This window comes from Microtus pennsylvanicus, chromosome 22 (assembly GCF_037038515.1).
Source record: "Microtus pennsylvanicus isolate mMicPen1 chromosome 22, mMicPen1.hap1, whole genome shotgun sequence".
Classification (NCBI taxonomy): domain Eukaryota; kingdom Metazoa; phylum Chordata; class Mammalia; order Rodentia; family Cricetidae; genus Microtus; species Microtus pennsylvanicus.
Genome location: NC_134600.1, coordinates 9,669,219 through 9,685,136, shown reverse-complemented (window position 1 = coordinate 9,685,136; position 15,918 = coordinate 9,669,219). Strand labels below are relative to the sequence as shown.

Here is a 15,918-nt window from a genome sequence, read left to right as displayed (position 1 = left end):
GTATGCATCTCTCTGCTTGTACTGTTTTATAAAATCACTTGTGGCGAGTATTTTTTATATTACATGCTATAAATTATTTCTGAGTTCAAGTAGGGTTGCTATATGAATGCTACTTCTATTGATGTACTCGGCCACATCAAAGTAAAGTGAACCTTCTAGCAGGATTGAGTCTCAGAATATAGGACTTCTACAAAGTTGTGGTTGCTTGCCTTCTAACTGTGTTATCCCATAGATCTTGAAAGTTTTGTTAGTACCACATTTTGCTTGAACCATTCCAAGGAGCCCTAGAATTCTTATTGATTCAATTTTAGTTGTTTTTTTTTTAAATGCCATTTATTAGCTGGGCTTGTAACCCCAGCTACTTGGAAGTCTGAGGCGAGAAGAGATCGGAAGAAGTTCAAGGTTAGGCTGAACTATATATCCAGTTGAAGGTCAGCATGGTCAGGTTCGCAAGACCCGTCTCAAATATCGGAAAGTCACACAACCGCAAGGACCTGCGTTTTGATTCTCAGGACCCAGAAAGCTGAGCGTGGTGACGGCAGTGCACACCTGTAACCCTAGCTGGGGTGGGGAGTTGGGGTGAGCAGCAGGGACAGGCGAATTCCTGGAACTCAGGGTCAGCCAGACACACACGGCAACAGAGCTCACGATTCAGTGGGAGACCCTACTCAAAGAGCAAGGTACAGAGCAATTGAACACACCCAAAGTTGACCTTTGATTTTTCTCATGTGTGCACACATACATGCAACTGCACACACATGTACCACAGACACATACACATGCAACACACACCCCCCACTTAAAAATCTAAAACCAAAAACTTCATTACAATGACAAGACTCGTTAAATTTTAAGACTTGAGTTTGCTCCTCAGCCCGCATATGAAACAGATGACCACATACCTCCTGATCTCAGCACTTGGAAACAGAAGCAGGTAAATCCCTGGGGCTTGCTGGCTGGCCAATCAGTCTCATCAACCTGTAGATTTCAGGTTAAATGAGATACCCTGTCTCAGATATGACGTGGGGAAGTGTTTAAGAAAGACACAAGATAGCAAGCCCGGATCTACACACGCATGCAAACCCATGTGTTCACGACCCTCCAGGCACTTGTACCTTCATGCACACCCATGGGCATACACACTCACCCATATACCCAAGATTATCTTGCCGGGCAGTGGTGGCGCACACCTTTAATCCCAGCACTCGGGAGGCAGAGGCAGGCGGATCTCTGTGAGTTCAAGGCCAGCCTGGTCTACAAGAGCTAGTTCCAGGACAGGCACCAAAAACTACAGAGAAACCCTGTCTCAAAATTTTTTAAAAAATTTAATTAATTAATTAAAAAAAGATTATCTTTAGGCCAGATGTGGTGGCCCTGGTTAGTTTTTATTGTCCGTTTGGTGTGTCTAGAAAGAGGGAACCTCAGCTGAAGAGCTGCCTCTGTCAAACTGGACTATGGGCATGTCTGTGGGGCATTTTCTCCATTGCTAATTGACCTAGGGCATAGCCTGTCATGGGTGGTGCTGTCATTAGGCGGGCTGCCCTAGGTTTTATGAAAAACTTAGCTGGGCAGAAGCCAGGGAACAGGTTGTGAAACACCACTCATCGATAGGTCCAGCTTCAGTTACTGCCTTGAATGTCCCCAAGGGATGAATTATGACCGGAAGTATAATCCAAATACGCCCTTTCCTCTCCAAGTTGGTTTAGCCATGGCAATTATTCCAGCAATAGAAAGTAGACTAGAAACTAGTGCATACCTGCCATCACAGATGGGAAGGGGAGGCTGGAGCATCAACACTCAGGTACAGAGCGAGTGTAACCCAGCCTGGACAGCATGAGAACCGAACCTGCCTCAGAAAAAAATGTCGTCCCAAAGTCTTCCTTACTTCAAATAATTTTAGTCTACCTTGTACGAAAATATTTTAATTCTTAACTTTCTTACCACAGATTAAGCTAAGCTTTAGAGTACCGACTGATGAGATAGGTGGAGGAGGAACTGGTACAATTATGCCAGCGGGTCCTTGGGAACCTGTGTGTTTCCGGGCCCAGTGTCAGAGTTAGCATCTGTCCCCTTGCTGACCTCCAGAGATGACGACCAGGGATAAAGAAGAACGAGGGGGATATCTCCTTGTTCTACCCACTTTTCCTTCCTTTCTGTTGAGGAAGTATTTCCTCAGGCAGTGGGCCTTAAGGAAAACAGATTTAGACAACGTAGCTATAACAGGTCGCCACGCCCCTGCGTCAGCATCTCACGGCTGAGTGGGTTCCCAGTCTCAAGAAACAGTTGAGATGATGAAGAAACCTAGTGTTGTGTGCAAGGGATCCTGAGCCCCGCCTCTCAGCCTTGTGCAACCCTTTAGAAGTTACTCAACCCCCTACGCTTCATTCCGGAACGGCAGCGCAGGGCAGATAATCCTCACGGCTGGCTGTTCTCTCTGAAGGGAAACAGAACGGTTCACACTTAGAACAAGAATCCCATTGCTAATTGGAAGCCTGTCCAGGAAGGCCCAGTAGAAAGACTTCCGCCGCTGGGTGTGGCGGTGCACGCTTCTAATCCCAGCCCTTGGGAGGCAGAGGCAGAGCGAGTTCAAGTCTAGCCTGGGCTACAGAGAAGAGTTACAGGGCAGTCAAGGCTTCAGAGAGGGAGCAGGGAGGGGAGGAGGGAAGAGAAGGGGAGGAGAGGGGAGGAGAGGGGAGGGAAGGGGAGGGGAGGGGAGGGGAGGGGAGGGAAGGGGAGGAGAGGAGAGGAGAGGAGAGGAGAGGAGAGGAGAGGAGAGGAGAGGAGAGGAGAGGAGAGGAGAGGAGAGGAGAGGAGAGGAGAGGAGAGGAGAGGAGAGGAGAGGAGAGGAAGAAAAAGATTTATGCATGCCACATGAATCTGAGAATCCAGAGCTCTCTGGTCCTGGCAAGGTGCAATTTGCCCCTCACGTCGTGGTGTAGGCTGCTACTTGGTGAAGAATGGCATTTGCCTCTGGAACATTTTTTACCCTAGTTGCCCGTGAGATGCTTCATACCCAAGAGTGGCCTCAGGGCACAGTGCTTGCAGCTCTGCGGGCTCTGCCGCTTACCATGTGGAGGTGGCAGTGTGACTGTCTGTCACCCTCGTCCTTGTCACAGAGAGTGCTGTGTTAATCTTCATGATACGACTGTGTTATGATTAGGGTCCTTAGAAGAATCCGGCTTTCCTCCGACGCCCTGGTACTTCCGTCTTGCTAGGGCTTTGCAATATAGATTCTTATTCAAAGGGTTTTTTTTTTCTTTCCCTGAAAATCCAGTTCTTTGGGTAATAGTTTTTGTTTTGTTTTTGAGAGTGTAATTGTTTTTTACAAGATTTGAGAACTAAGTTTCAATAGTCAGCCCACTGAAAATGTGGTGTCCCCTGGCAGCTCAACCCTGCTGACAGGTGGCTGCCAAGTGGGGCGTTAGTGGGAGAGGCACCCTGATTCTGACCGCTTTCTCTTTCACATTCTTGCGCTTTTCCAGCCGAGAGCCAGAGGAGCCAGAGGGCAGGGGAACCTTTAGAAATGTCAGACATTCTCCGGGAGCTGCTCCGTGTCTCCGAGAAGGCTGCTAACATCGCCCGGGCGTGCCGGCAGCAGGAGGCCCTCTTCCAGCTGCTCGTGCAGGAGAAGAAAGATGCGGAGAAGAACAAGAAGTTCGCGGCGGACTTCAAGACCCTGGCCGACGTGCTGGTGCAGGAAGTCGTAAAGCAGAACATGGAGAATAAGGTGAGAGGTCAGGGCCAAGGTGGCTGCGAGCCGCTTGCCTCTGCCACTCTGCTTGCTTCTCTCTGAGTAAAACAGCGGGTCTTTTACTGATCCTCAGGATATCCCCGAGCCAAACGAGCATCTTCTGGTCTTCCCTTATTTTTCATTACACTATTACGAAAATGGTCTTTGCGGGAAATCAATGAAGGATCGAAAAGCGAACAAATGGAGGGGACTCAGAATTCTAACATGAGTTCATAGAGTCGACTCTTTGGTTTATTGATGAGCTCCTTGTTAATAAATAATTCCTGTTCTCTGCGACAGGACACAATTAAGGTCCCTCCAAAGCCCAGTGTTAGACTCTCCTTGCCGCTGGGGATTGCTGGCGTCTCTCTGCGGGTTTGCAAGGACTAGCTCACTTGCTTTGACTCCTTAGTCCCAGTATATCCACTTCACTATTTGCCTAACGTTCACCTTGGTTACGGGCTTGGGATTGGGTAAAAAAATCTCCCTTGATCCTCCTATAAAAATATGACCAGTGACTGTGGTTCTCAGTGTGGAAGTGACCAGAAGAAGCTAATGTATTAGTATCCTAACAGTGATGCCAGCAGACGCATGTACATGTGTCTCTGGCTTCGCGAATTGTCGCTGGTGAACCCCAGCGACAGTTTTGTACAAAGAACTATTATTCCACTGTGATCCGGGTGCCACAGGGAGCTTGGATAAGTGACCCGAAATTACACAGCACAGCCTGACAGCTCTTGAACGTAGGAAATGGTTCTGAGTGTGTGGCCACTAGGGTTCCGGTTGGCTTTCATATCATCCCTTCCCCACCTCTTTTTTTTTTCTAATTTAAAAGAATGGAGCTTTATGATAGAAAATTATTTTTTTAAAAAAAACACTTTCATATTTTTAATGAATTTTTTTAAATTTGAGGATCATTTTAGAATGAAGTAAAATCTTGACCACGGGCGTGAGAAGAGAGTACCTAAGTTACGTAAAATCCCCACAGACTGTTTCTTCTTCATGCCCTTTTCTACCTGGCTTTGGCAAGCTCAATGAAGGAAGTTTTTTGTTGTTGTTGTTGTTGTTACTGATGGAGACAGTTATACACAAGGGCCGGTTGAGCAACCGGATTGGATACGTATCAACATTACTTTTATGGGTTAATATGTGACCCCCCTCCCTCCAGCATTAGAGCAAGTCCAGGCAATTATTCATGAACGGCTGCCGGAATTTATGAAACAAATACTTTCCACCTGAGCTGCTTTAGATATTTTTATTTCAGATCCCTTCCGCCTGCATTCCTCTAGACAGCTCTGGAAACAGGTGTGGGGGAACTGGCAGAGGGCCAGCCCGGTTGTAGGCCCGGTTCTGTTTTGCAAAAGCCAAAGAATAGCAGGTGGTGTGGCCCTTGTGTTTTGCGCATCCGGGAATGTTAGAGTATGTGAGGCAGTCCCTTCCCTGAAGATAGCAGGAATATGGGAGTCAGCACGTATTTTGAGAAAAAGTATCTTCCGAGGGCCAGGAGTGAAATGTGTTCATGTGAACACTGATATGGACATTTGAGGAAAGTCTCACTCGATCCCAGTTCACGCTATACCCATGCTTACGTCATAGGTCCCTACAGTGCTGGGCTTCTTTCTTTTTCTCTTTCTTTTCCTCCTTTCTTTTTTTCCTTTGGCACACCGACGGGTGCAGAGATGTTATCTGAAAATGAAAATAAAACCTAAGATTACCTTCTAGTCTTTTTCTCCCTTTAGAAATTCTCTTAGGGACTGGAGAGACGGCTCAGTGGTTAAGAGCACTGACTGTTCTTCAGAGGACACGAGTTGGATTTCAAGAAGCCGTATGGCAGATCACAACCATTTTTGATGTATCTGATTCCCTCCTCTGATGTGTAGACATATATGAAAAGTACCCATATACCTAAAATGCAAAAATAAATTATAAAAAAAAATTTTTAATGAAATTATTTTAAGGACATTAGCCAATAACATGAGTTTTCACAGGCTGGTGTTTAGGAGCAGGGTTAATAAATGTTCCCAGTCCTGTGGCATCCCAGCCCTATAACCGGTCAGTCCTGTGGCCGTTCAGCCCTGTGGCTGTCCAGCCCTGTGGCTTCCCAGCCCTGTGGCCGTCCAGCCCTGTGGCACTCCAGCAGAAGGCTCACAGCATATAAAGAAGCCTGATCTCAGTCATGGATTACATTTTCTAGACTGGCAAAGGAATAAGAAAATATTAGACAGAACCAATATTAGCCCAGAACGAAGCTGGCTTCTTTTTCCACGCTCAGGCTGACTCCTACTAGGAAAGTTTGGAGTTTCAAATCTAACTTATGGAACTCTCTTCAGAACTGATTTGTGGGGCTGGGGGTTGTTGGTTTGTGTTTCAAACTCTGACTCGTTCAGTTTCCAGGCTTGGGGAAAAAAATTTTTGGCGAAGAATCCAATGAATTTACAAATGATTTGGGTAAGTAGAAGAACCTTCATGTGTTCTATCACTTAATCATAGTATTCTAGTTTCTAACTTGGAACATAAAATAAATGAATGCTAGAAAACTTTGGGTATAAACAGCATCACATGCTTAAATGTAAAGCTTTATATAGGCGCTACCTCAAAATAGGATGGTGTTTGAGTTAGAGAGAGGTGAGGTGGTTTCTTGGTCTTGGAATAATTTATCAGCATTTTAGCCATCGTGACCTAGCCTTTGGGAAAATTCTATAGCCTTTTGAAAACCTAATGGGATGATTGATGCCCCAGAAAGGTGTTTGTTTACACAGTTGAGCGGACAGTGCCTGAGCAGGGATTTAAACCCATTTGGGGACACCCTGGACTCTACAGCTCTGGGCTAAGTGTGTAGCAGATCCCTCAGTCCTGAAGTAATGTATGGTGTTGCTCCGGTACCCTCTGCATTTCGTCTCAGAACCTCTGTAAAGGTAGCTGAATTAACTAGAAGTTTCCATTCTGTTTCAGGGAAGAGGGCCCACTTGTTCATCTGGGCTGCCCGGCCAGCTTAACCCCGAATTAACCACACAGATCACTGCTTGGCCCATTATGTCTAGCCTCTTATTGGCTAACTCTCACATCTTGATTTAACCCATTTCTATTTATCTGTATATCGCCACGTGGCTGTGGCTTACTGGGAAAGATTCTAACCAGCGCTGTCCATCTCAGACAGAGGATCCATGGCTTCTCCTGACTCCGCCCTTCTTCCTCCCAGCATTCATTTCTGTTTTCCCCGCCTACCTAAGTTCTGCCCTATCAAAAGGCCAAGGCAGTTTCTTTATTCATCAACCAATGAAAGCAACACATAAACAGAAGGACCTCCTACCCCACCATTCCGTACCAACCTTTTAATTTTCTTTTGTTGTTGTTCTGTTGGAGATGGGACCTTGCTGGGTTATAACTGGTCTCAAATTCTTGGTTCTAGTCATTTCTCACCTCAACTCCCAGACTAGCTGAGACCACAGGCATGAACCTCTCCCCTGGCTTTTTATATACATTTCTATGTGTCTAAAAGTTTCTATACATTCCTATGACTCTAAGAAAGAAGACAGAAATCTTATTCACACTTCCAAAAGTTAAAAGTAACTATTATGAGTATCACACAGTACATCCTAATTTACAGTCCTACATTTTCATGGCTGTTTCATAAACAGTTAATTTAATGCTTCATCTGATACTCCTGAGTATAAACAATATTTTTGTTAAAAGCAGCATTACAGGAAAAAGCAGAAGCATTTCCATATGTGGATAAGACCTATGGTTTTTTCCAGTAACATTCCAACATGGACAGAGAAGAGTCAAAAGACAAAACTAAGTAACAGAATAATTATTGAAGCTGAAGAATTTCAACTTTTGTGTGGAGTTCCTTGAATGCAAACCTTTGCCCTTGCAGTTCCTTTTCTGGGGGAGCAGGCTGAGTCCTGGAGCCTAACCTCTCCATCAAGAGGATGCCACAGAGCCATTAGTGTCCACTGCTTTATAAAGAGCCGCAGGGGATCCTGGCAGGGTTTCCGAACCAGCGCTGTGGACATACCGCACCCACCTAACCCAAGAGCTCAGCTCAGCTGCCCACTCTCCTCGCTGCCCCTCTGCCTCCCGCGGTCCGGTCTTCTCCCTGAAAGTCTCAAGCGGCGTTTCTAATTTGTCTTCATTCTAGGGGAAAAGATCACTGTGGAGCTGCGGTCCACGGAGGAGGAGACAGCAGAGCTTCTCAGCAGAGTCCTGGATGGCAACGTGCCGGCGTCTGAAGCCCTGGCGAAGGTGGTGCATCAGGATGTGGACCTAAGTGACCCCACTCTGGAGTCCCTGGAGATCAGGGTCCCACAGGAAATTCTGGGGATTTGGGTGGACCCCATAGGTAAGTGCGGGACTGCTACTCATTTGTGCCCAGTGTTCTTGAGGGGTCAGGGAGGCTCCAGGAAATAGAAACCATTAGAACTAAATAGTCTAGATCTCCTGGAACATTCGTTATCATTATTTTTTAAAATATTTATTTATTTATTATGTATACAGTATTCTCAGTACTCTGCCTGCAGGCCAGAAGAGGGCACAGATCTCATTACAGGTGGTTGTGAGCCACCATGTGGTTGCTGGGAATTGAACTCAGGACCTTTGGAAGAGCAGCCAGTGCTCTTAACCGCTGAGCCATCTCTCCAGCCCCCGCTGAGCCATCTCTCCAGCCCACTAATGGATCTTTAAATGCCTGGTAAATCTGTGAGAATGTGAAGTGACCACGATGAGCACCTCTCCGAGAGAGAGTACCGTCCTAACAGATTCTTGCCGTCTGCTAGTACAGGCTGGATCTCCAGATTTTAAAACACTAAGCCCAAACCGGTGCTTTTAGGAAGAGTTGTGAGCTTTAAATCGTGGGCTACTCATTCAATTAGGCAACAGTCAAAACGGTAGTCAAGCGAAATGGCCGAATGGGGCTTAGGTGACCGGCAAGCCGGCGTCAAACCTCCCAAGCCTTAGTCCTTGTTGTGGTAGAATTGTCACTAGAGTGCATGCTTCTGAAAGAGCGCTGTCTCTACAAGGTCCCTAGACTTCACGTCTCCCGACTTTCCCATCTCCCCCGTGCATGCTTCTGAAACAGCGCTGTCTCTACAAGGTCCCTAGACTTCACGTCTCCCGACTTTCCCATCTCCCCCGTGCATGCTTCTGAAACAGCGCTGTCTCTACAAGGTCCCTAGACTTCACGTCTCCCGACTTTCCCATCTCCCCCGTGCATGCTTCTGAAACAGCGCTGTCTCTACAAGGTCCCGAAACTTCACGTCTCCCGACTTTCCCATCTCCCCCGTGCATGCTTCTGAAACAGCTCTGTCTCTACAAGGTCCCTAGACTTCACGTCTCCCGACTTTCCCATCTCCCCCGTCGATTCCTCTTGACGCAACTGGGGGCGAACATTATACTTTCTCAGCGTCCTGTGCTACATACAACACAACATGGCGGCTCGTCTTACATCAGATAGCTGCATAGCATGCAATCAGTGCATTGGATATGAACATTAAAATTTCCACCCAAGCCTCTGGTCATGTCAGGGTAAATTGATGTTTTTACAGTTCCGAGGAAAGACATCTCCTTGGTCTTAGTTCCACCCTGAATGGGTGTTTGTCTGTGTCCCTGGGTCTTTGGCTGGGCACGGTCTTCACTGTGTGCTGACTCAGGGGGACTTGGTAGGGCACCAACACCTGTTGCATGCTGATGAGGCCAGTAGCTGCTCAGTCTGCCATACTGGAAGCCTTAGCAGTGCCGGTTGGCCCTGAGGCCTGGGGAATCCCTGGAGACTACTGGTCTTCTGTCCATGTCAAAAGTTCAGAGATGCTAATGTGTTTATGTCAGTGAAGGATGCCAGCAGCAGCAGCAGCAGCAGCTGAAGAGTAGGTGCTTGCACCAGCAAGGAGGAAAGCAGGAAGGCAAAATCAGTACCACTTTGCCTCATACATCTTTACAATCGGGCTGCTGGAAGGCACTGCCCACTCTGAGAGAGGATTGTGCCCCCTCCACGGGCTGCTGGAAGGCACTGCCCACTCTGAGAGAGGATTGTGCCCCCTCCACGGGCTGCTGGAAGGCACTGCCCACTCTGAGAGAGGATTGTGCCCCCTCCACGGGCTGCTGGAAGGCACTGCCCACTCTGAGAGAGGATTGTGCCCCCTCCACGGGCTGCTGGAAGGCACTGCCCACTCTGAGAGAGGATTGTGCCCCCTCCACGGGCTGCTGGAAGGCACTGCCCACTCTGAGAGAGGATTGTGCCCCCTCCACAATGCTTCCAGATACACCTCCAGACACGCCCAGATCTGTACCTCTTAGTTGATCCCAGATCCGTTCAGGCTGACAACCGAGATCAACCCTCACAAGCACTGTGATGCCGGCCCTCTTCCCTGTTAGGCCGGCTTCATCATCTCCTTCCTTGCAGCTTGGAGAGATGAATGAAGACAATGAGAGGCCATTCTGTATCTGACAGATCCCTAGAAGCTTTTCCATCTCAGATTGTTCCAGTCCTCTGATGAGTAACAGTTCTTAAAAAACAAAAATGAAAACAAAACATCCCGCCAGCTATCAGGAGCTGTTGGCCTCTTCAGTGTGTTTTTAATGGTGTGTGCGTGCGCTCCTGTGCACACAGCACAGCACAGATTGTAGTGTGTCGTTCTCATTCCTTTTTTGCCTGATCTGAAACTCACCCATTCTGTTAGACTGGCAGTCCAGCAATCCCCAGAGAGCCTCTTGCCTCCGCCTCCTCCCCTGCACTGGGCTTTTGAAGAGGGACCTGCTTTGCCTGACATCTTGCGTGGGTGCCGGGAATCCCAACTCAAGTCCCTGTGCCTTTAATACTTTACCCACTGAGTCATCTTCCTGGCCCTAGCTGCCTTAGAGGCCTTGTTATATGCAAGGTGCTGTATTGGATTCCACAGGACTGTGGCCATGTTCTCCCCCTTAAAGAGTTCTCAGACTTACAGGGCAGAGGCGGGAAGATCTCCAACTGGAGACCTGCCTGTGCCGCACAGAGACCCTGTCTCAAGACAACATATTTTTCCCTAAAGTTCCCATACACTGAATGCAATAGAAGCAATGATATATAAGAATACAAATGATTCAGGGCAGGCAGCGCCCAATGATGAAATCTGATAGATTACTAAATTAGAAGGGGAATTTATACAGGATAAAAAAAAAATCCTCGATCGATCCACCATGATCTAATAACCCTTCTGTGCCTGTATGTTTGTTTCATTTTTCAGATTCCACCTATCAGTATATTAAAGGTTCTGCCGATGTTAAATCCAACCAGGGAGTCTTCCCCAGTGGGCTTCAGTGTGTGACGATTTTGATTGGTGTCTATGACATACAGACAGGCGTGCCCCTGATGGGAGTCATCAACCAGCCTTTTGTGTCTCAGAATCTAACTACTCTAAGGTAAAAGACATTTCCGGTTTTGGTCACCCAGCTTCAGCCTTCCGTGTTAGTATGGTCACTCCACATGGCCTTCTCACAACTGGGTTCTATGGGGTTTCCCACTGTGAGTCCACAGGGCTGAATTAAGATGCCTCCTCTCTTCAGTCCTGGATTTGGCAGGGTTTTGCTTGGGTGTAAGTGCACGTTGGTGCTTTAAAAGAAATTAATTCGGTCTTGGAGAAACCATGGCTTTGCATTTGAGATATAGCAACCCTATTCCTGTTTCTAAATGCCACTCAAAACCACACATGTAGATTAATGCTCAATGCTGTCCTCTGATTCATTGGAACACGGTAGATGCCACCACTATGTGGCCAGGTGAATTTCTGTATAATGGTGGAAGAAATGCAGAACCAAACGTGGAAAGTATTTAGGGGAGTTATTGTCCAATATGGCCAGGGTTGACTCGAACTCCTTCCAAGTACTGCCAGCATCAGTGTGGAAGCGGTCCTCCACCGCCCCCACCTTTCAACCAATCCCCTATCACAGCCTGGATAGTGGCCAGGCCTCTGTGTTGGGGGCTGACGTCTGAGCAGAGGCAGCGGACTCTTTTCCTTCTCATTGAAAAAAACAGGACTGCCTGTGTTCATTCATCTTCGGGTTGCTTTAGATAAGAATCCTTTGTTCTTTAAGAGTTAAAAGTTTAAGCTTCTGGAATTTTCCTCTACTCCATTTTTTTTCAAACTATTTTGGTAATGTTTTAAAAGGTCATTAAAACATTAGGGACAGCCGGGCGGTAGTGGCGTATGCCTTTAATCCCAGCACTCGGGAGACAGAGGTAGGTGAATCTCTGTGAGTTCAAGGCCAGCCTGGTCTACAAGAGCTAGTTCCAGGACAACTTCTAAAGCTACAGAGAAACCCTGTCTCGAAAAACCAAAAAAAATAAAAAAAAATTAGGGACCCTGTAAGCCCAGCACTCCAGAGACACAAGAGGACTCCAAAGCCAGCTTCCAGGGGGCCTCAGATTCAGGAGTGAACCAGATTTGATTTCAGGTTTCACCACTTAAGGATCCAGGCCACTTTGGCAAGTTACTTGCTTTCCTTAAAGGTAGCCTCTCATCTGTAAATAGAGCCCCTGACAGGAGGGGAGGTGGATAGACAAAGTTGTTATTACTATTATTGCCAACAATAACCACAGGAGGCCATCTTACTTGGTGTTTGATGTCAAAGTGAAGCTTAGAGACACAGAATAAAGAGGAGGAGATTTGCAAGATTTAGACCTGTCTCTTTCCCTCTGGGACTTTGAATAACAAAAGCGGGATTGAGTTTTGGCTTTGTTCCTAGAGGTCAGAGATCCTAGCAGGTTTAGTGTTATCCCAGCTGGGTTTGAGGCGAGGTAAAGAGTCCGTGTTTCTCTCACAGAAACACAGGCGCTTGCTTGCAGTCAGCTTAGAATTAATTAGTAGCTTGATGTCCATTTATAGGCTCGGGATCATTAAAACTCAATTTGCTCTGAGGCATTGTTCATTTTTTCATATCGTTATATTTGAAAGGCGCCGGCGTCAACCAGCGTGCTAATCACCAGCTAAACCTGTTTCCTGCAGGTGGACGGGGCAGTACTACTGGGGCCTCTCCTACATGGGGACCAACATCCATTCCCCGCAGATCGCCCTCTCTAAAGGGACCGGCGGTGAAACCCAGACTGAAAACTCAGACGGGGAGCTCTCCCTCCCCCTTTCCGCAGTCATCAGTACCAGCGAGAACGAGACCATAAAAGCGGCGCTGTCGCGAGTGTGCGGAGGCGGCGTCTTCCCGGCAGCGGGGGCAGGCTACAAGAGCCTCTGTGTAGTCCAAGGCCTGGTTGACATTTACATCTTCTCAGAGGACACCACGTTCAAGTGGGACTCCTGTGCCGCCCACGCCATTCTGAGGGCCATGGGTGGGGGCATTGTAGACATGAAAGAGTGCTTGGCGCGAAATCCCGAACCGGGGCTGGACTTACCACAATTGCTGTATCACACGGAAAACAAAGGTGCTTCCGGAGTGGATCTCTGGGCCAACAAGGGAGGACTGATAGCCTATAGGTCCAGGCATCGGCTGGACACTTTCCTGAGCTGCCTCATCCAAAACCTCGGACCTTTGAAGACACAGACATAGGGCCCTGACCTCAACTCACCCTAAAGCTGAACGGAACCCCTTTGTGCTGTCTGTTTAATGTTCCTTTGCCTCTTTTCAGGGACATTTTCCCGTTATGTGTTCATAATGTTAATTTCTGTAAATTAATGACATTCATGTCACAACTAAGTTGGCATATGATATTCTTACAGGGAACCTTGTTCTGTTAATGTTGCTTGGTACCCTTCAATAAAATTCCAAGGGAGGAGTGAAATTGCCCGGCTGGAGTAGAATGGCTGAATGGAGCCAGGCTGGAGCTGGGTTTCATTTCTCATCCTGGAGAAGAAATCTGTGCTTCGGGCCTGAGGCAGGAGATCCAGAACTGTGGATCTGAATAATGGAGCCAAGTGCATAGGCTTTCAATAGTTTGTGTTTCTCCTTTAAAATAAATAAGTAAAAGCTCGATGCGGAGGCAGGGAGGGAATTGGAAATCAGGAAACAAAAAGAAGAGATACACAGAGACTGGAGAAAGCATGGGGAGAGAGGAGGGGGGAGGGAAAATGTATATGCAGTCAAGTGATAGCTAACCTCCTACCATAGGCCAAGCAGAAGAGGTGTGTGTGTGTGTGTGCGCGCGCGCGCGCGTGTGTGTGTGTGCGCGCATGTGTGTGTAAATGTATATGCAGGAGTGATAGCTAACCTCCTACCATAGGCCAAGCAGAAGAGGTGGCGCAAAGAGCTCTCTCTGTTTTGCATAGCTATTTACTCTCTACTGTAACCCCAGTGCGACCCTCTGTTTTGCCACACTAACGAGTCTTAGAGCTGTGCAGTGTCCTTCCGCAGCCCAGGTCACCCTGGTGGTGTCCACTGGAGGGATCAAGCGAACCTTCAGCCGGCTGCAGTCCCTCCGTGCTCTCTGGGTACTGATGGCTGTTTCCACGTTAATACCCAAGTTACTGGGAGGAAGTCAGAACTGTTTGTTTCTTCCGTTATTCTTAAACTCGAGAAATGAGTTGACAAATAATGTATGTATATTTATGTTGTACACTTGTGATTCTTTGAAGTGCGCATGCTACATGGAACCAATAGCTCACCCTTTGTGATGAGGAGACCGACAAATATTACTAGTAATCTTCCAGGATATGCCCCACTGTTAACTACAGTCACCATGTTGGATGGTAGATCTCTTCTTGAACATTCTAACTGAAATTTCATCCCCTTTTACCAATATCTCTTCCTAACTCCCCCCCCCACTCCCCGCCTCAGCTCTAAGTCGACGACATTCTACTCCTCGCTCCTGAGTTTGTTTTTTAGACTGCAGAGAGAATTCAGCTCTATAACGGCAAAGCTCAAATCAGTCGGCCTTGCAGGACCTTTGACAAACACTGCAGAACACGCACGGTGATTCCAGAATCCTGACTGCTGTGGTCAATACTATAATAAACATGGGGCGTACTTCAAGGAGGAACGGAAGAACAGACTCCACAAAGCTGTCCTCGGATCTCCACGCGGGCATGTGTGCACCCGCATCGTGTCCACACTCTCATACGATAATAAAGTTGAGACAGACCCTGTACAGAACAGAAGCCCTGACCTCCGTTCGTTCTTCCTTTCCATTGCGATCACACACGTGAGTCCCAGAAACTCTCTGGCCTGTTGACACCTCCTCATGGGAGGGGCAGAGAAGCTCATGTGACTTCATGGGAATTTTAGAAGGTTCCACACGGAGGTTACGAAAAAAGAAAATAATGGACCAAGGCGGAAGAGGGAAGAAGATTCTTCTGTTGCGTAGCTGCTCATAGTTGCCTAGGGGGTTCTTCAGGGGTGTGGCCTAATTAAAGTCCGTCCCCTCCCCAGCCCTCAGCAAACACCATTCCACTCCCTGTCTCTATGGGCAGGGCTACTTCAAATTACCTTAGTTAATCAGAGTCAAATTTTTGTGTCTATTTTGTGAATAGCTAATTTCACTTAGCATGTTAGCTTCATTCATGTTATACGTATGTCAGCATTTCCCCCTTGTTAAGGCTGAGTGTTATTCCATGGCCTGTGTTCTGCCGTTTTTGTTTATCTTTTCATTTTCCCCCCTTATTTCTGTCTTTGGTGGCTGTACGCTGTTATGAACAACAAATTCCCAAATATTGGATAATAGCTTCGAATATGCAGTAATGTATATTTCAATTGCAGTCATGTAGAGACAAATCACTAATCACAATTGAAGGTATGGAGGATTATATAATACTTGATCACAGAAGCAAAAATTAAAATGCTATGCTGAGCTGGGGGAAGCAGAAATAACTTTCTGAAAACAAAGCTCATGATCACTGAATATTTTGCGAGCATTTCTGATAATTTATGTACATCTATTCCTAGAATTATGCTTTTATAGGTGTCAAATGATCACCACTATCAAAAATTATTCTAAATATGTCCTTAAAATAGTATAGTAAGGGCTGGGCAGATGATGGCTCAGTGGATACAGTTCTAAATATGAAAATCTGAATTTGCATCTCCGCACGACACAGGAGCCAGGTGTGGCAGGTTGCATAGCCCTGACTCCAGGGCTGGAGTGAGCGAAACAAGATAGACCATGGAGGTTGACCAGATAGCCTAGCCAAACACAGTGGAGCTTTAAGTTCAGTCTCCTAGTTAGCAGCATCTTCCAACTGACAGCCCAGAGTTATCTGGGGGCGTCTCAGCTGGGG

At 47.1% G+C, this 15,918-nt stretch overlaps 1 protein-coding gene across 5 annotated transcripts in view; it reads left to right on the top strand.

Annotated features, from left to right (window-relative positions):
* Inpp1 (inositol polyphosphate-1-phosphatase) overlaps window positions 1-14,808 on the top strand; it is a 30,289-nt gene extending 15,481 nt beyond the window's left edge. For 2 of the 5 annotated variants that reach the window (XM_075956018.1, XM_075956020.1), the window contains 5 exons: window positions 3,483-3,727; window positions 6,118-6,178; window positions 7,872-8,072; window positions 10,948-11,122; window positions 12,706-14,800. In XM_075956018.1, the coding sequence (XP_075812133.1) occupies window positions 3,524-3,727; window positions 6,118-6,178; window positions 7,872-8,072; window positions 10,948-11,122; window positions 12,706-13,258 (1,194 nt within the window). In that variant the 5' untranslated portion in view covers window positions 3,483-3,523 and the 3' untranslated portion in view covers window positions 13,259-14,800. Of the gene's footprint in view, window positions 1-3,482; window positions 3,728-6,117; window positions 6,179-7,871; window positions 8,073-10,947; window positions 11,123-12,705 lie in introns of all 5 variants that reach the window. The other 3 variants (XM_075956022.1, XM_075956023.1, XM_075956021.1) reach the window with 3 other exon arrangements.
* Window positions 14,809-15,918: the final 1,110 nt, after the last annotated feature.